This window comes from Pezoporus occidentalis, unplaced genomic scaffold (genome assembly GCF_034315485.1).
Source record: "Pezoporus occidentalis ecotype Australia unplaced genomic scaffold, CSIRO_AGI_Poc_V1 ctg2, whole genome shotgun sequence".
NCBI classification, from domain to species: domain Eukaryota; kingdom Metazoa; phylum Chordata; class Aves; order Psittaciformes; family Psittacidae; genus Pezoporus; species Pezoporus occidentalis.
The window spans coordinates 4,004,523-4,024,608 of NW_026913855.1; the positions used below are offsets into that span (position 1 = coordinate 4,004,523).

The 20,086-nt window shown below is 36.5% G+C and overlaps 1 protein-coding gene across 3 annotated transcripts in view; it reads right to left on the reverse strand.

The window, feature by feature from the left end:
• The window catches only part of CDH10 (cadherin 10), a 93,384-nt gene that overhangs the window by 17,531 nt on the left and 55,767 nt on the right, over positions 1-20,086 (reverse strand). For all 3 annotated transcript variants that reach the window (XM_062617688.1, XM_062617686.1, XM_062617689.1), the window contains exons 3-6: positions 15,017-15,311; positions 5,444-5,563; positions 4,672-4,839; positions 296-483 (exon numbers count right to left, since the gene is read on the reverse strand). In XM_062617688.1, the coding sequence (XP_062473672.1) occupies positions 296-483; positions 4,672-4,839; positions 5,444-5,563; positions 15,017-15,311 (771 nt within the window). The remainder of the gene's footprint in view (positions 1-295; positions 484-4,671; positions 4,840-5,443; positions 5,564-15,016; positions 15,312-20,086) is intronic.

The window sequence follows — 20,086 nt, forward strand, 5'->3', positions numbered from 1 at the left end:
AATAGTAAAGAAGCGTATTTGAAATCAGAGATAATTAGTACCAACACAGTGGGGATGGGCCATTTTTTATGTACTTTTCTGGAAATAATGCTTTAAATCTATGCTGCATCTCAGATATTGTTACCACATGTTACTTACAGTTCATCTTAAAAGAAAATAGTACCTTACTGATAGGGGATGCTTGCAAACATTAAGCAGTTAGAACATTTAATCTTATGATCTAGACACTTTTTTTGCAGTGAACATTTGTGGCATAACATTGACACAAAAATCATTTAGTGAATGTTCTTAACACCTTTCGCACAGTTATGATGCCTTCCTGTGTGTCCTTTTGTGTCACAATATCAAACATATCTGTTCCATCGCCATCTATTATTCTGTACTGTACTTCTGCATTTTTTCCAGTGTCTGCATCTGTAGCTTTGACGCTGCCAATGGCCGTCCCAACTGGGGAGGACTCGGGGATGCGGAGGTGGATGGTACCTAGCAAAGAAACAAAGAACCACTCAGGAGCCCCATAGGTGTTAAGTAAGACTGTGTCACACAATTGCTGACAGCATATTGTTCTGTATCTTTTTATGCTAGAGAACTCGTCAATTAATACTGGGGGGTGGGCAAAATGTGAGGCAGAGAGCAATGCAGAAGAAAACTTTAGGTAAAAGATTGAAAACAAAATCATAGGAAACAAATTAATTGAAAAACATTATTGAAAAGGACCTCTATTCTATCTCAAAGAAGAATCAGCTAGGTCTTCTGGTCTATGTCATCCCTCAAATATAATCTGAAAAGACTGCTCTCTGTTCTTTTCAGGCTTCACTCTGCCTCTTTCCCCTTAATATCTAAGGTATTTGGTTAACTTTGGGACACATCTATATAGATGTATACATTTATATTTGGGATATAGTAGATTTTACATCTATTTTATCATGGAAGCAATACCAAGAACAGAATCCCGTTCTCTGGCCAAGTCTAAGCAGCAGACTGACATTTCAGCTTTCAAATTTAGATAGTCAGATACAATATTAAATACATTTGAATGACATCTTAATGCAGGATAAGTTTTTGAAAATCCACAAGCAGACAGTATGTCCATACTTGTTAAACCAGTTAATTCATACTTAAATAAGGCTTATGAATATTGCAATTTTGGTTTTGTGCTACTTTCCTAGCTCAGTTGTATTCCTTTATTGTGGTCTCATAGAGCTGATAAGAAACATAGGAATAAAACTGTCACCATTCAGACATGCTGCAATAAATTAAAATAAGTATCTTACCATACTTTTTAGTATTCTATGTCCTAGCCTTACTGTGAAAACTGTAAATAAAAGGGTTGAGACCTTTGGTCCCATCTGTCAGAACATATGGTAGGAAAACATGTGGGACACATTATGCACTATGAAGAACTGTCAGAAAAAAGTTTTTAAATTAATGCAGATACAGCTGTCATTACAGAGATGAAAGTTAAGTCATCAAAGCTCTATTGAAAAACATTTTCTTCTTTATCCTCAGTTAACTGTTCCAAGATTTGCTTTTTTACTTACAGACTTCCTAAGGTAAGTAAGGTGAGTTAGAAAGACACTTAACAGTAACACAGAAGTGGAAATGGTAAAGGCCAGCAATCGCAACAGAAAAAAGTTGAACAGGCTACCCAAAACGCAGCACATTTACAAGTCATTACAAATAAGAAGTACAGAAAAGTACATAAAGTGAGTCATTAGTTTTGTGCAATCGGGAAGAATCATAGGCAGAGACCAGTGGCAAGGCAGAATGGGAAGACCACTGGCAACATGATCTTGTAATATCTTCAGGAAAGCACAGGTAAATCATGTGGAGATTATGCATGTCTCTCAACAGACTATATTACAAACAGGATACAGAGTGATATAGGAACTGTTTTTGTTTTGGAGAATATTCACTGAAAAAAACATATTGTTTATTGGGACATTTAAGACTTAGTTTCTCATTCTACAGAACTCTTTTTTTCTGTTTCAGTATGCTGTAGTTTGCCAACACAAAAAAAAATCCCAAACCAAAAACAAAACCAAAAAAAACAATAAAAACCAAAAACTCCAGCAAAATAAAAAAAACCAAACAAACAAACACCACATTCACATTTGTAATTAAATGTTGAATGAAAAATATTGAAATTTCATTTCTTCATATAATTTTACTTAGGCAGCTTTTGACATGAAACTGATATATTTTATGGCCACATACACTCCACATACTATGATTTTTTTTTCTCAGTTACATTTTGGTGTTTCAGTTGAGTGATTCATCTTGCATTTGCTCTGACATTTTCATTACCTTTCTCTAATACATAAATCTGTGTACTTTGCTACATTAGTGCATAATCTGTTTGTAATCACCTGATGGTTAAAAAAAAACGAACCAAAAACAGAAGAAAAACTCCTCTGCTCCAATTAAGTATTTATTCAGTACTGTGAGACTACAATGAAAGACCACCTTTTTCTCAGTTAATATTTGTATGTCATAGTTAGTTTTATAGTGTGTCAGCATTCCCCATATTTTTTTCTAAAGTGCTTAAAACTACATCCCTAAGCTATGCTTTTGTGGACACTACTTTGACTCCAACTGCAATAACTAGCTCTACAAAGCGATAAGAGCTCATATCTTTAATTACTAAAAAGATAGTTGAAACACAGAGTGAAAATAACCAGAAACCTATAATCTGAAAGATAATTTTATAACAAAATATTGATTTAGAGAAATCTTCACCATAGTATGAGAGACTGTTTTATTGTATTTGCCACTGAAGATAGTTAATGCACTGACTAAGTATTGGATGCAGCGAGTTTTAAAAACTGTATTATAACACAAACTATACCAAACTATAGTTATTCATGCAAAATTCTGCTGTCCACCCTTTTTCTCTCACTTCTTCTTCAAAGAGAGTAATTGTCTGCATTTACTCCAGTGAGTTATGTTCTTTCATTTGTCTGTCAGGAATAAAAATGGGAGAATCAAGGAAAGGAAAAGCTTTTCCATGTACTGAGGAGAGTGAAAATCAACTGGAAGATTAAAGTCTATCCACTTATGTCTGGAAATAACTTCAGACTGAAAGAATGAAAAAGTAAACTTATTCATGTTTACCCTTCTACCCATTTACTCTCGAATAGGCATATAAAGTAAAGGTGGATATTTTTATAGAGTAAAACAGTCTACAGTCTCACAGAAGATCCAAGTTGCTATAACTCAGATGCACTGAGTTTCAGTCAGACTCTGGCTCCAAGGTTTGTAAACAACTTTTTCCATTTTCCATTTTTTCCATTTATCATTGTCCAACACCATCTCCTTACTTCTGACAACACTTGAAATATTACAGTTGAAACAAAGCTCCAATACCTGCTACATCAGGTCCTTATCTGACTCAAATATGATGTTGGACTGCCAGATAAGTCATGTAAAATTGGTCTAGAAAGTTGATTCTATCATTCTAAGTATTAATTTAATGCACTGTTCAAGAAACAAGAAAAAAGGCCAACCCCAGGTGGAAGTACCAGCATTCCTTGCCTCCATGGCACCCGAGTTACCATATGCAAGGGCAACAGGACAAATTGTACATCAAAAAGTTGTGGAAATACCAAGAACATAAAGTAACAAATTACCAATAAATTCTGTCCAGAATAGGGTCTGTGTGGAAATGCACAAACTGTAAGTATTCAATTGGTCATGATTTTGATACGAAATCACATGGTGATAAATATCTTAGCTAAATACATATATATTAACTACAGTGCCAAAATGAACAAAATTTCATACTGCATTTGTGCTATAAAGAGCATGTAAAAATCAGAATCATTTGAAGCCAATTTTGTTATTTTGAGCCTGAAAACTGATAATCAGTAACTAGTGGATACAGTAGAGTTATACAGAAGAAAAAATAGGTGATGAGGATACTTTGAATACTTTAACTATTAAATATGTCCAAACCACTAGCAAAAGGCTTCAAATGTATTTAAAATGCTTCACCTTTAACAAGCTTGATGTTACATAGTTTAATATTTCAATTTTCCATAGAGACCAAGCTTGTTTTTATATTTTAGTTTGAGGATAAACAGTCTTGATAGCTGTACTATCGGAAGCTAAAAAGCATTATAAAGAGCACTGGTAAACTTAAGCTGTAAAAAAAAAAAAAAAAAGTTAAATGCCTTTTACTTTGGGAAATGTTCTATTAGGTTTTGTAGCACTGTAACTGAAAAAGTTCAAATCTGCTTGATTCCCTTCAAGTAATTTCTTTTCCACATTCTTCATGATTAAATATTTAAGCAGATACTACAATTCAAACATTTCTGCATATTTAGAATTACTACATGTTTTATTTTCCAGTGGGGGAGTGTGTAGGATTTAAGCAATAGGTAAGGAAAAAGAACATTGCTCTAATGCTCTTACAAGTCCACCTACCACTCCCTCCCATAGTACTGGAAAGTATTCCAGATTTCCTGCAGTTATATTTGACCATGTAACTAACAAGCAAATGCTGTAACATTTAATATACTGCTTTAACAATAGTGAATAAATCAGTACATAAGCCTTTTGTTCATGTGTGCCCCATAATCTAGATTTACTGTAAATTAAACCAGATGGTGATTGCTTAACTCTTCACTTTGAAGCTCTTACAGTGCAAGACAACTATTAAATGCAGCTTACTCTGAGGGAATCGAGGTGGATTGTCGTTGACATCAGTCAAAGTGATGTTGACAGTGGTGGTCCCTGATAATCCACCCATCTGGCCTCCCATGTCCTTTGCCTGGATAACTACTTGGTATTGCTCCCTGTTCTCTCTGTTCATGTTTGGCAAAGCAGTCCTGATGATGCCTTAAACAAATAAATAAATATAAAAATGTTAACAATCTCTTTATTTTTTATTTGCAGTAATCTGATGCATCTTTTTTTTTTTGCATTAGTCTGTGAAATATGTTTCTAAAATATTCACATTTTAAAGTACAAATTTCTGTTCATAAGCTTTATGAATAGCCTTCAGTACAGTCTTTTTGTTAAACAAATTTGCTCTGCATCACAGCTCCCTTTCCATTTCATGCTAAAAATGATTCAAGATATTTATGCACAAGTTTTATGAGTAGAAAGGACACCTTTTATTAGTGCAAGTGGAATCATTAAGAAAAAAACATTTTCTAGGACACAGACCTTTATTCTTGCCTTTATCATAAATGTTGCTACTTAGATCCTAAGGTATCAATAGTATCACTGTAAAGTTATTTATAATTCATAGTGTCAGCTGTAATAACTCTGTTTTGTATTTATTATAAGAATTATATATTACGAGAAAAAAACAATAAAGATTGTTTCATTTCAGTTAGGTTTCTTTTTTAAATAATTTTTTTCTTAGGTGATACAAGATTTTTAAAATGAAAAAAAGCCAACAGTTTATGCTAATGGAAATAATGTCAATTTGCCTGACCTGTTTCTGGTTCCACAGAGAAATATGGCTGTCCCTGAAGTATGCTGTAAATTATTCTGGCACTGTTTCCATATGAAGGGTCATCAGCATCCGTAGCTGTAACTTGCACCACAGAAGTACCTGAAACATCCAAGACAGCTTAGTTTCACATGGTACTAGGTAGAGGTCCCAGAACATCATTTCCCATGCAAGCAGACCACAAATAAAATTTCTAATAATGTTAATTGGACTTCTCAAATATATTTATGATCTATAGGCAGCTTCAGTACATTCTTCCCTATTTCCTACATGAATTGAATCTAAACTTCCCACAGGTGTGCACAAATACAGGCTGAGCAGAGACTGGATTACGAGCAGTCTTGAGGATAAGACCTTCGGGGTGTTTATCAGTAACAAGATCAACAAGAGCCATCAGTGTGCGTCTGCAGCTGAGGAAGCAAACCTCATCCTGGGCTGCAGGTCGAAGGAGGTGATCACGCCCCTGTACTTCACTCCCATGAGACCCCACCTGGAGTAATGTGTTCAGCTTTGGGGCCCCCAAAAAAGACATGGAATTGCTCAATTTGTCCAGAGGAGGGCCATGAAAATGATCAGAGGGCTGGAGCAGGACTCCTATGACAAGCTGAGAGAGTTGGCTTGTTAAGCCTGGAGAAGAGAAAGCTCAGGGGAGGCCTTGTAAGAGTCTTCCAATACCTAAAATGGGCCTAAGGAATGCTGGAGAAGGACTTTTTACAAGGGCATGCAGTGATAGGACAAGGGGGAATGGCTTTAATCTAAAATATTTAGATTAGGTATAAGAAAGAAATTGTTTACTGTGAGGGTGGAGAGACACTGGAACAAATTGCCCAGAGAATTTGTGGCTGCCTGTCCTGGGTTCAGCAGTAGCAGTCATTTTTCTCCTTCTTAGTAGCCGGTGCAGTGCTGTGTTTTGACTTTTGGCCTGGGAACAGAGCTGATAACACCGATGTTTTAGTCTGACCAAGGACGTTCTGAGCCTCATGCTCTGCCAGGGAGGAGGGAAGCCGGGAGGAAGCAGCCAGGACATCTGACCCAAACTGACCAAAGAGGTATTCCATACCACAGCAGGTCATGCCCAGGATGTAACTGAGAGTTACCCAGAAGGGCTAGGGCACTGCGGGGTTGGATGAGGTATTAGTCAGTGCTTGGTCAGGCTGGGGGGTGAGTTATCGGTCGGCAGGTGGTGAGGTGTTGTATTCTCTTCCCTTGTTATTTCTCTTATTATTATTATGGGTGGTAGCAGTAGTGATTTGTGTTATACCTTAGTTACTAAACTGTTCTTATCTCGACCCGTGGGAGTTGCATTCTTTTCAATTCTCTCCGTCCCTCCGGGAGTACGGGGAAGGAAAGAAAGAGGGAGGAAAGGGGGGGAGTGAGTGAACGAACTGTCTGGCTGGGTTTAAACCACGACACTGCCCCATGCCTGAAGTGTTCAAGACCAGGTTGGATGAGGCTTTGAGTAACCTGGTCTAGTGGAAGGTGTCCTTGCCCATGGCAGGGGGGTGGGAACCAGATGATCTTTAAGGTCCTTTCCAACCCAAACTATTCTATGATTCTATGAAAATAAATCTCAAACAATTGTATTTGCTATGTAATAAGATGTGTATAATAGTTACTGATGCCTTAGTCATAATACACGTACTAATTGGTGCAGTACACATACACATGAAACAGAACAAATCATACCAGCTATCCTCTCTAGCTGCAGTGAGCATGGCTGCATATACTCCCAATAAAATCTATCACACACTTCTGAAAATTGTAGATTTGACCCTTTTCCCTTTAAAGTCTGTGGGAAGAGATATGGGCTCCTTAATTTCATCACTCACACAGCGTGGTTTACTCAGTGGGTTGTGCTCAGGGTAATGTGTATCCCATTACCCAAAAGCAGCAAGGATGAACTATACTTTTAATGTTGCCTCAGCAATATGGCTTTTGCTTCCACCAGTCAGGTACCTGGTAAGAAAAGTGCAAGGGCAATGCTAGACTTCTGTGCTCCATTCAGGAAGCAGAAGCTGCCACTTTCATATTGGCTGTTGCTTGTAAGAGAAAGAGAAATGTGGTCTCTAGACTTACGCTGAGAGATGAGTAATTATTACAAAAAAAAAAAACCACTGTCTGAAACTATGCAAAGAAGGTAACAGGAGGAGTATATCAGGATATCAGTTATGTTGTGCACATCAACTGTCAAACCATCAGCTTGCCTTGTTTTGCTTCAGTTCAGTGAAGTCACTAAAGATGCTAAATACTATAAATACACTGATCTAATCAGAAGGCCAGACCAGAAATCTGAAGACGCTGAATATGATCAGTCCTGTTGGGGGGTTTAACAGCTGCAGAGTTAGTGTGACTTAGCCAGCACCACCAGGTATGGGTGTTGCTATGTCTTTTACACAGGCACAGGTTGCTTCTGATGAAGTTTATGAGTCTAACCTAAGTTCTATAGGACTGCATAAAGGAGACAGTGATGTGGACAATCTGAAACATATAAGAGCATTACAGGAGCTATGTTATTAGTAAGACCTATGAATTCTGTAATTTTCTCCTTGTATACTTGCAAATTTATTATACAGTAAACTAGAACTATACGGTGATGAACTAGGCCCAGAAATAAACAGTCATTTGTCAGATTATTGTAGTTCTCAGAAGGCATATTTTAACATAATTTTATTTATAATGTTAGAATCTCCCTAGGGTCCAGTACTATAATAGTAATTAATGTATTTGGTCCTTTTTAATGTGTTCTTAGCAAGCATCTTTGAACACCATACAACTATTAATGACTTTGACCTTACAGTGTAGACAAATTAGATAAGAATCACTGAAGATAATTAACTAGAAAAAGAATCCACAGAATATCCATTGTAAAGCAGAATTTGAAACTTACATTTCCTTTTCCTTACTCCCACTTATGTGATATTTAACTAGAGCATGTACCCTCCATAGTAAATTATCCATACAAATAACAAGTTTAATTAATAGGAATGTTCTGCTCTTTCTAGTGAAAAGCGAGGGAATAATAACACATGTTCTCCCCTAAAATAAACTGTTTAATGCAGCAGAATAACAGAGAAGAAGTGGAAAAGGCTCAATTTTCTGAGAAATCAATGTCAGAAAGGTCTTTGGCTACATGGTACTCCTGTAACTTTGAAAACAATAAGCTGGAAGCAAGTACATCAGTGGGTATTTCTAATTATTTTATGACGTTCCTTTAAGAAAAAATGTTTAATCTTGGGGGTATTTTTGGGGGGTTTGGTTGGGACTTATTTCCTTTTTTTGTCTCCTCTCCTGATGGTAGGATTTGTGTGCAGAGCAAAATCAAAGTCTGTAAAAAATCTAAAAAATGTAATACAATATTTTGGGTTTTCAAATCTTGTTATTATGGGTATTCTGAAATTCTAAGTCAGAAAACACAAAAGGTTTGGTGAGATAACTGTAAAAAGAAACAAATCTTTGTTTATAGGAAAAAAAGAAGTAAGTATTATAAGATAAATGCTATGGCAGAGAGGACTAAGGACTGGGAATTGGCAGAATAGCACTAATGAGGGAGTGTACAAAAAAAAAACTATGGAGAAAGACAAGCAAGTAGCTCTAACTGCTGTCTAAAGAGAAAGGCAAAAAGAGAACCACAGATAGAGATGACATGCTAACTGTGGGATGATACCCAACCTGTAACTCACACGTAAACCGAGAGGGAGATTACACTTTATGAAGCATATACTGATATCACTAAGTCAGAAGCAGAAGAGACCAGTGTGGGAGCATGACAGATTGTAGAAACAGCACTGAGAATATGGGATGCAATAAAGATAAGAAATGATTAGAAATACATAGGCTACAAGGGATGAATAGAGAAACAGCAACAAATAAAAGAATGTGATGATTAAAATAAAAAAAAAAGAGAAAAAGAGAGGAAAAAAAAAAGAGGTCTAAACAGCAGGAAGTTCTGAAAACTTGTCTAAAAGATACCAATAGGCAACAACCATGGGAAAAGCTGTATGGAGGAAAATAGACTGATCTGCGGTACTGAAAATAAACCTTCAAATGAGCAGAAAGAGACAGATAAGAATACGATGGACAGAAGATTTCTGTTAAATCCATAAGAATATTCTCAGTTACAAACTTTGAAAGTAAGGAAAAGAAAAAAAAGTGAAAGAAAATAAAACATCTAGTAATCATACAAAGACTGCAGGAGAACAGGAAGGATGTCTTTGAGGATACTGACCCAGATCCTAAAGTTGGCCCATTATCTCTGCCTTTACTATGACTAACGAGCAGCAGGAAAAAGTTGAACAAGATGACGAAGAATTAATGGGCTTTCCTTCAAATACTGTATTTGATAGTAGAAACAGTCATTCTCAGGTATCCATCTGACTAATACCACAGCTTGACTAAGAAATCAAGAATTCTGCTTCAGGTCTGAAAGAGGCTGGTGTATGGCTACATCATGATTTGGTAACTCAAGGATGGGGGAAGATGGAGTAGATAAAGACTTAATAGTCTCTTACCTCCTGGCCCCCTTTGTAGTACCTTATAGTACAAAGCATTGTAGGATGAAGCAAACCCTGTACTCCAAGGGGTGCACAGATTTCCTAATGCTTCTTGCACATTTTTGCTACTTGCACACTTCTGATGCTTTTGGTGAAGGAAGCAGGGCATTAGGAAATAACAGCCTTCATTTATGAATTGGTAATGAAATCCCGGTGATTAAAAGTTTATCAGTTTAACAGGTTATTAATCCTAGAATCATAGAATAGTTAGGGTTGGAAAGGACCTTAAGATCATCTAGTTCCAACCCCCCTGCCATGGGCAGGGACACCTCCCACTAAACCATGTCACCCAAGGCTCTGTCCAACCTGGCCTTGAACACCTCCAGGGATGGAGCATTCACAACTTCCCTGGACAACCCATTCCAGTGCCTCACCATCCTTACAGTAAAGAACTTCCTCCTTATATCCAATTTAAACTTACCCTGTTTAAGTTTGAACCCATTACCCCTTGTCCTGTCACTACAGTCCCTAATGAATAGTCTCTCCCCAGCATCCCTGGAGGTCTCCATGCAGCCTTCTCTTCTCCAGGCTGAACAGCTTCAACTTTCTCAGCCTGTCTTCATACGAGAGGTGCTCCAGCCCCCTGATCATCCTCGTGGCCCTCCTCTGGATTTGTTCCAACAGTTCCATGTCCTTTTTATGTTGAAGACACCAGAACTGCACACAATACTCCAGGTGAGGTCTCACAAGAGCAGAGTAAAGAGGCACAGGATCACCAGTTTCAACCTCCAAAGTAATTAAGTACCGGAGATGTGATATACTGATGAATGATATGTGCAAACTTGCTGAAAATGTAAGAAAAGAAATCCAGTATCTCTGAACTCTAGCTCTTATCTGCACTATACAATGTGGCTCTAAAAGCAATGAGGCATATGTAGTAAGATATGCTACAATGTCTGTCTTCTTTCTGGTATTCAGGTAAGCGCATACAGAACATCTCATTACTGTGGTTGAAGTACGCATGTGTATAAATAGACAACACAGTTGCAAACCTGCAGATCAGCTATGTTTTTGACACTTCTTAAAATAGAGATAAGAAGGGGTCCATAAGGATCACCAAGTCCAACTTCCTGCTCCTTGCTGGACTACCTAAAACTATATCATATTACCAAGAGCATCATCCAGACCCTCCTTGAACTCTGACAGGTTTGGTACCATGACCACTTCCCTGGGGAGCCTGTTCCAGTGACTGTGTACCCTCACTTCCCCTGATGCAGCTTCATTCAATTTCCTCATGTCCTATCACAGTTCACCAGAGAGAGAAGATCAGCACCTATTCCTTTGCTGCCTCCCTTAAGGAAATTGTAGACTTCAGTGACCCCTCAGCCTCCCTTCTTCAAGCTGAACAAACCAAGTGACCTCAGCTGCTCCTTGTAAGTGTTGCCCTCAGGACCTTTAACAATCTTGGTTGCTCTCCTCTGGACACACTCATGGTGTGATGTCTTTCTTACACTGAGATACCAAAACTGCACATAGTACTCAAGATGGCACTACAGCCATGCAGTGTAGAGTGGGGCAATCACCTTACTCAACCAGCTAGCTATGCTGTGCTTGATGCACCCCAGGACATGGTTGGCCTTTTTGGCTGCCAGGGCACACAGTTGACTCAAATTCAACTTGTCATCGATCCAGACCTACGGATCTCTTTCCACAGGGCTGCTCTCCCAATTTGTATGCATAACCAGGATTATTCCACCCCAGGTGGAAAATCCTTCACTTGCTGTGATTAAATTTCATATAATTGGTGGCTGCCCAGCCCTCTAACTTGTAAGTTAAGACCTCTCTACCCTTGAGGAGTCCAGCTCCTCCTAGTTTAGTATCACTGGCAAACTTACTTAATGTACATTTGACTCCTGTACACAAAACATTTCTGAAAACATTAAAGAGCATTGGGTTTAAAATTGAACCCTGAGAAAACTCATTGGTGACTGGCCCCCAGCCTGACATAACCCTATTTACTGTAACACCTTCAGCCTGACTTGTCAGCCAATTGCTCATTCAGTGTATTATGGATTTGTCTAGCTGTGTGCTGGAGAGTTTTTCACATAATTTTATCAGACAATGAAGTGAGACAGGCCTGTAATTACCAGGGTCTTCCTTCTTTCCCTTCTTGAAAACTGGGACATTTGCATTCTTTCAGTCAACTGGGACCTCTTCAGACTTCCAAGACTGAAGACGACTCCCAGATTTCTAATGAATTCTATTTGTCTCAAAAGTTCTACGCAGCGAGTGCTTCTAGAACATTTCTCCCCTTGTCCATTTAGCCTTTAGTTTTGAGATTACAGAGTAGATTTTTTTAAGTTGGAAAATTCAACCAGAAACGAATCAACTTTGAGGAATACCTCTTAAAATCACGACATCCGCTCATGGACCACAGATGAACACATGCCTCTAGGGATCAGCCATAAAGCTAAAAGCCATAAAGTGAAAAGCAAATTCTACCAATGAGATAGTCAGTAGTCTAGCAGCTGAAATACCACATTTATGAAATCCAGGAACATGGTAGATTTTAACCTAGTTATAATTCTCTAAATCAAGGTAATTTTATTGACAGAACAGTCTTATTTGTTTCAGTGTAACTATCTGGGCAAGACACAGGGTTGCTACTTCAAATGCATCCAAGATTTTTTTTTTTTCTTTTCTTAACTGTCATCCTGGGTTCAGCAGTAGCAATCATTTTTCTCCTTCCGAGTAGCTGGTGCAGTGCTGTGTTTAGGCTTTAGTCTGAGAAAAATGCTGGTAACACACCAGTGTTTTAGTTGTTGCTAAGTAATGCTCCCTTTGGTCAAGGACTTTTCAGTCTCTCATGCTTTGCCAGTAAGGAGGGGCAAAGAAAACAGGAGGAAGCAGAGACAGGACACCTGACCCAGACTAACCAAAGGGGTATTCTATACCACAGCACGTCATGCCCAGTATATAAACTGGGGGGAGTCACCCAGAAGGCCCAGATCACTGCTCGGGTCGGATTGGGTATCAGTCGGAAGGTGGTAAGCAATTGCTCTGTGCGTCACACAGCACTGTTTTTTTATTGATTTTTTTTTGGTTTGGGTTTGTTTTTTACTCTTTCCTTTTTAATTTTATATTCTCTCTCCTTGTTATTTCCCTTATTAGTAGCAGTAGTAGTAGTTTCGTATTATACTTTAGTTACCACACTGTTCTTACCTCAACCTGTGGGGTTTATATTCCTATAATTCTCCTTCCTATCCTGCCTGGAGATGGGAGGGGAAGGAGAGAGTAAGTGAGCAGCAGCGTGGTTCTGAGTTACCAGCTGGCTTAAACGATGACAACTATCAGTGTAATTTTTGGGGTACTTTGCACTTTCAAATTTTTATGATATATGTGGATGTACAGATACTCTGGAACCTCACATCCTAAGTATTTTAGAATCACTGAAATAATGTCTTGGATATTTGAGAACACTTAAGAAGATGATCTTTCTGGAACTGAGACTGACAAAAGTAGGAATAAATAGATCATAACTGAATGTTATAAAATAGCATAGTATGTACACACTGAGTCATTTTCTTAAAATCTTTCCTTGAAAATTTTAAGCAATACCTTCTGGAGTTTATAGAAAGAACATAAGAATTAAAGGGAAAGCTTTAAGGCATCTTATTTCAACCCTACTGTAATCTTGCCATATGCTTCTCTAGAAAACGTAGCAATGCTTTTTCAGGATGCTCTGCCTGAAGCTATATACATTTACAGAAATGCATGATTCTAGAGAACTTATCAGTAAATTAATAAATCAGTATTAACTTTTGTCTATTTTGGAACAGTGAAGAAAGAAGACATTTCAGTTCTTTCTTTATGTGGACTAGTTCGATGGAATTCCAGTATGGCCCTATGCAATCATCTAATAGATTTCCTCCTCAATCTTTTTTTTTTTATTTATCCTTTATACTAAAGGAATGTTTGGACTTTTAGTAATTATTCAATCACAAAATAAAAGCAGATTGAAATATCATATTAAGAATAGAAACACACATTGCTGCACAGCTTGCTAGGGCCATTCTCTTTCAGTATTGTATATTTCAGTATGTGTTTTCTTGCACTTTTAATACTTTCCAAAAGCCATGAAACTAAGTACTAAAACTTCAATACTTGTATACATACATGTCTTTGATCTAATTCAAGCAGTGATAGTAATTAAAATTGTAATAAAGGCCAAAAGAGTTACTGAAGTTATTGTGTGTTTTCTGAATATTAGAACATAGTATTATATCTACAGTTATACAATAAATAAATGAATATTATTTTTTTAAAAAGAAAGTCTATATGTTTTTAAGCTTTTTTTTTCTAAAGAATTGTATGTACTAATTAATAATAGTTCATATTCCAAAATGCCCTTGTTTCTGAATCTGACCAGCTGGCATGATCTAGGCCACAACTTTGTAGTTAAGAACTCAAAATACATTACAAACATAAAAAAATTAACTCAAGCAGCTGTTTAAGATCTGTGAAGCTGCCATTCATGAGTGAGTTAAGAAAGGAACTGAAAGCGCAAGAGGATTTGTCCATACACTAAAAAAAAAACGAAAGCAAAGAGAATAAAGAAGGTGTCTATTTTCAAGCAGTGTATCAGCAGCACAGGACTAAACATGTAACTCTCCTCAGCAGTAGAAAGGGAAAGTGGGGACAGCTCTCCATTCAATACTTATCACCACCTGGGACCTCCAGTGAAAATGAAAGAAAAAAATTACTGAGCTTTCAACACACTAGTTTAGTAATCTTATTTCAACAGTTCTCCAGGAGGAGGGTAATTCACCACTGACTACTTCTATTTATATTTATGTCCCGAATCACTGTAAATTAGTAATTTAAATAGTCCAAGTAGAAATCACAAAAATGTCTTTCTGGATTCAATTTCAATATTTGAACAAATAAATCACATGAAAAATACTTAACCCATCAGGCAGAATTCTGAGCATGACTGCCTTTTCAGGGGATGGAGAAACTACTCATCCAGCAACATAGCACAGGTGCCTCAGTATAAAGCACTCACCCACTATTGACATTTCAGGAACACTAGCAGTGTAAATTTCTTCTGGAAATGTTGGTTCATTGTCATTGATATCATGGATTTTGATGACAAACTCAGATTCAGGTTCCACTGGTCTCAGAGTTCTTCTATTAATAGCCTGGGCACGCAGGGTGTAAAAGGCTTTCTCTTCCCTGTCAATTCTCCGAGTAGCATGAATGTCACCTGTTTTCTCATCAATTATAAAAAGAGTACCAGCACCGTCTCCTGATAAAATGTATTTCAGCGATCCATCTCCCTTGTCCTGGTCAGAATGAAGCTGAAAAGGAAGAAAAATTAGAGCATTTTATTTAGAAGTAGTTTATTTGTTTTTAAAATAATTATTCTGTATTAAATAATTCTGTGTACAAAAGAACATGTTTAATACCAACAAAACACAGTAAACTTCAGTCACCATTGACTGGCAGTCATGATGACATACTGAAGCATTTTTTTCCTAACAGCTCCAAGAATCTTTTGACTTGACTGCTGTGGCAGATTTAGCTTTGCAGCAACACCCGTTCTCTGCTAAGAAACCTCTGCAACACAGTTCTTAAAGAAGATTCTTATGTTAATACTGACCTTTTTCTTCCTCAAAGAGATCCTATTAAAAATTCCCAACCTGCTGTGCTAGTTATAAATTCACTACGTAGCTAAAGACATGACAGAATACACAACAATTAAGGAAAAGAAACCTGGTTTGATGTCATACTAATTTAAAAAAAATCAAAACAACACATATTATTTATCTTTCTCCTAAATTGGAGAACATTTCATTTCAAGTTATTATCATTTTCACTCCATCAACTAATGTAAGTAGCCTGAAGGAAAGAAACAAATTTATTAAGCATTCAGTATTGATTTAATACTCATTATGTAAGTAATATAAAGCTTAACTTCATCTCTTAATGACCTGTGGTACTGACTGATTTTAGTACACCCATAACAAAACAAAAAGAAATCAATATTACATTGCTTTGTTCAGAACAGCAACGCGGCTGGTTCATTCGATCTTTTGCATACACTAACCATGATTTCTGTTGGAAAGTTCCTTCCAGTTTCACTGATTGCATAATTAACTGAAAGAATTTGGCATTCAGATTTATTTTCATCAAGAAATGTATACTTTTTTCTTTTGGAGTTCAGCAGAAGTTTCAAATCAAGTAGAAGCTCTGATTACAAAAATGAACTGCAAATATACTTGCAGTGTTCCTTGCAGAATCCTGGATCGAAGCATTTTTGGTAGAAATTCAGAAATTTATCATGGTTCTGAACTTTGATTTTCTAAATAAGGAAACTTTCAGTTCAGAAATAAACCTTGGGAAACACTGTAATTATCAAAGAATGACAAACTTTACTTACATTACATATGTGTATGTTTACTTTACAAAATATTTCCTTAATCTTTATTTGATTCTAAAATGAAGAGTAGGAAAGTAGATGTTAAGAAGAATCTTTCCCAAATACATCTTATTTTTTAATTTGCCTTCTGTTTCTCTTGCTGAATTCAAACTGAACCTTTCAGGCCATTCTTACTCCTTTTTTGGGAGTGAACTGTGAACTTTAACCCCTCATGCTCTTCTCTTGATGGCCCATTAAAGATGTGACTTCTCACCTTTCTAAGTAACATTCTTTTTAGGGGACTGGACAGTATCTTGCAGGCTGCAGCCCATTATGTAATGGCATTTAGTGTAACTAGTTCTCAAAAGACTTGTTTTCTTCTCCAGAGAGGAGGCACCACCTTATCTTCAAACATATTGCGGTATCAGAGCTTACTAGTGGTCCATGACCAGCATGGTATAATACAGTATTTTCACAGCAGAATGATGAACAGCAATTACAGGAGGTTGCTCCTCCTTAGACATGTGTGCTAGAAATACAAAACAAAGGACTGTTTGAGCAAGAAAGATTGGGAGGAGGAAGAAAATCTTTAAATTAAATGCAGTTTTCTCATGTGCTTTCCAAAGACAGATCTGGTATTACAGATTCTTACAAAAGTTGATGATAGTACATTGAGGCTGCAATGCCTGTTCTTTTATTCAGAAATCAGTAGAGTCTGGAAAAATCCATTCTGATAAATTCTCAATCTCCAGAATAGCATAACCCCATGCAAACAGTTCCCAGGAATATTTAACTCATGAATCATGCATGTAAATTGTTTTGGAGCGTGATAGTTATCAAAAGCATGCCAGGAACTAGTAAAAAAAAATTTAGTAATTCCAGTAACCATATTCTGATGCCTGAGAATGCTGCTTGGCACTAGAAGCACAAACACAGTGTAGTGATCAGAACTAAATCAGAAAATGAAGAAAACCCCTACACCACATATATATATATGAACAATTTCAAACAACTATATTTTTATCCAAATCTGGATTTAGAGCTAAATTTTTCAGCATACTTATTTGTCTAATACGTAAGGTAGCATCAATGCTGATGGTTTCTTACTGCTCCTCTGTAGCTAGGTGCATGTCAAAAATTTTTCCTAAGCTGATTTGGAAGTTTACTTACTAAGTAAAAAATTCTTACTAAGCTGACGTTTTTGCACTACTCACCTCTTACCTTCACCAAATTCAAATTTTATAGCTTTTTTTCAATTATATTAGCCAAAACACTGGAAAAGGAGCTGAATATAAGATTCTGAGACATCCACATAAAGGCTTTTAGGGAGCTGGTAGGTGCATTTCTGAGTAACATATTTATAAGGAATATCAACCTGCATAGTTCAGAACAACAACTGAAGCTATAACACTTTGCATTTTCTAAAGAATGTTGATAATTTCACTTTGGATTGGTAATCCAATTTGAATTTTATGCCTACATATAACAGTCTATCGTTGTAGGAAAACTTCAAATTCAGAATGACATTTCAGAAGGTCTTGTGGGTGCCCAGGAAATAAAAAGCTACATATATGACAAACAAGGCTTCCAGAGATAACTAAAGGAGTGAAAATGTTTATTATGTGTAAGTTAGAAAAAGAATAACTCTTATTTAATTTTCTTAGCTCTTCATGCAAACCATACATTATCAGAGGGCTCAAGAAGGCTAAAGACCAAGTGCTTGACAGCCTTTAACACTGAATCTTTACCCAGTTCTGAAATGCACGAGCTGTGTGTCAGACAGCACTGCAAAGTTTTGTCATTTTACTCTAGTATTAAAAAAAAGTTCTGCAAAATATTTCTCTGCTACTTTTAGTATAAAGTGTTTCCTATAGATATTTTGGCTAATGGGCATCTGTGATTCATGTCAGCCAAGCTGAGAAAAAGAGAGACATCTGTTTCATTTAGAAATTTTATTGCACAAAATGATCAGCTGTGAAGATGTGGTTTTGTTTTTGTATCTGTCACTGATATTTTGCAAACTCCCGTTTCAGTGATTTTTTTTGCTGTTCTTCCACAGAAACACTTCCTTTTTCAGCTGTCAGTGAAACGTACTTTATATATAGTTTTTCTCACTGTATAAAAACCAGGGCATCTGTTGGTTTTATTATATATAGCCCCATTTCATCTTACAGGAACTGCAATTACTGTGAAACACAATTTTGCATATCTGTACATCTACCTAAATTGGTGTAACAAACTTTTAAATTGAGAAAGATTTCATATACATGAAAAAGGAAGGTACTGTAAACCACTGGATATTATTAATTCTGTTGCTAAAGAGAAGATAGTTAAAATTAGAGATGGTAACAAAATGGATTGTTATGTGAATGCTTAAAAAGTAACTGAGTTACCAATCCAAGAAAGAGAGAAAAACATGTTTTAAATGATGGATTTCTTTTTTCATTAATTGCAAGAAAAAAACAGTTCATGAATATATATTATCTTATTCTTAAAGGTAATGCAACCAAAAATAAAATGAGCTAATGAAAAGATGCCACAATCAAATTCAGCTCAGTATCTTTTAGATCTGTAAAAGATCATTGTGAAACTTCTTTCAGAAGTCTTTAGATGAAGAACATAAGAATTCTGCTTTAAAAATTAGTTGAAAATTATAATGTGTGGATTCTATGTTAACTGAGTTCCAGTGATTAAAATCAAACCTGCTAATTACAGCAGTGTGGGTTTTCTTACCCCCACACACTTTGAAGTCCATCACAGTCTGAAATCTACTGACTGAATATAAAGGCCACGGACTTTTTTTGAATAGCATACAAAGTGTTAATCCTATTTTCACAAAAAAGCCAGAAGATGCTACTGTGGAAAACAGAGAGAAGATTAGTTTAGTCAGATATTTTAACATGCAAACTACTTCTGGAATTGGAGATTATTTATGACAACGCCAGAGGAAGACTTTAAGATTTGTCACACCTATTTCCGTTTGAATTTGAGATTCAGAAGTCCCTCTATGAATTTTCAGTGATTGGTATTCAGATAACTAGAGACCAGAATATATGATTAACCAGCCTTTAGTATGAATTCTTACTGTAGGCATTAATACAGCTCAATATGATTTTTATCTTAATTTAATATGCTATATCATATAGGAGAACTTCCAATCATAGAATCATAGAGTGGTTACAGCTGGAAAGGACCTTAAGATCATTTAATTCCAACCCCCCGTTTATGGGCAAGGATGCCTCACACTAGACCACGTTGCCTGAGGCTCTGTCCAGCCTGACAGAGTTTACAGTTTTCTATACTCTTTTCCAAATAACAGACTATTCCATTATCTAACTAAACACATTTTTACTCTCCTACTCTATAATAGTAATTTTTATTTGTCAAATCTAGAAAATGGGATTCTACTTTCTTCTGCAATATGTCTGTCAACATTTCAATTTAATCCAAGTATCACAGAAACAATGAGACCTCAGTACACTCCTGAATTACTCTTTTTATATTTTATTCAAACAAGTCCTTAATTTCTCTTAATTTTGACGTCAAATTTCAGGGAAAATTTAGCCTATTAAAATGTAACCTATGAGCTGTTTTCTAAGTAATCACATTAGCCATGTGATGCCAAAATATACCTGCGGAAGCGTTCACAATTTCACTCTGAGTTTCAAGAGCACATATAATATTAGCAGATTCAACAGGATAGAATAATAATGA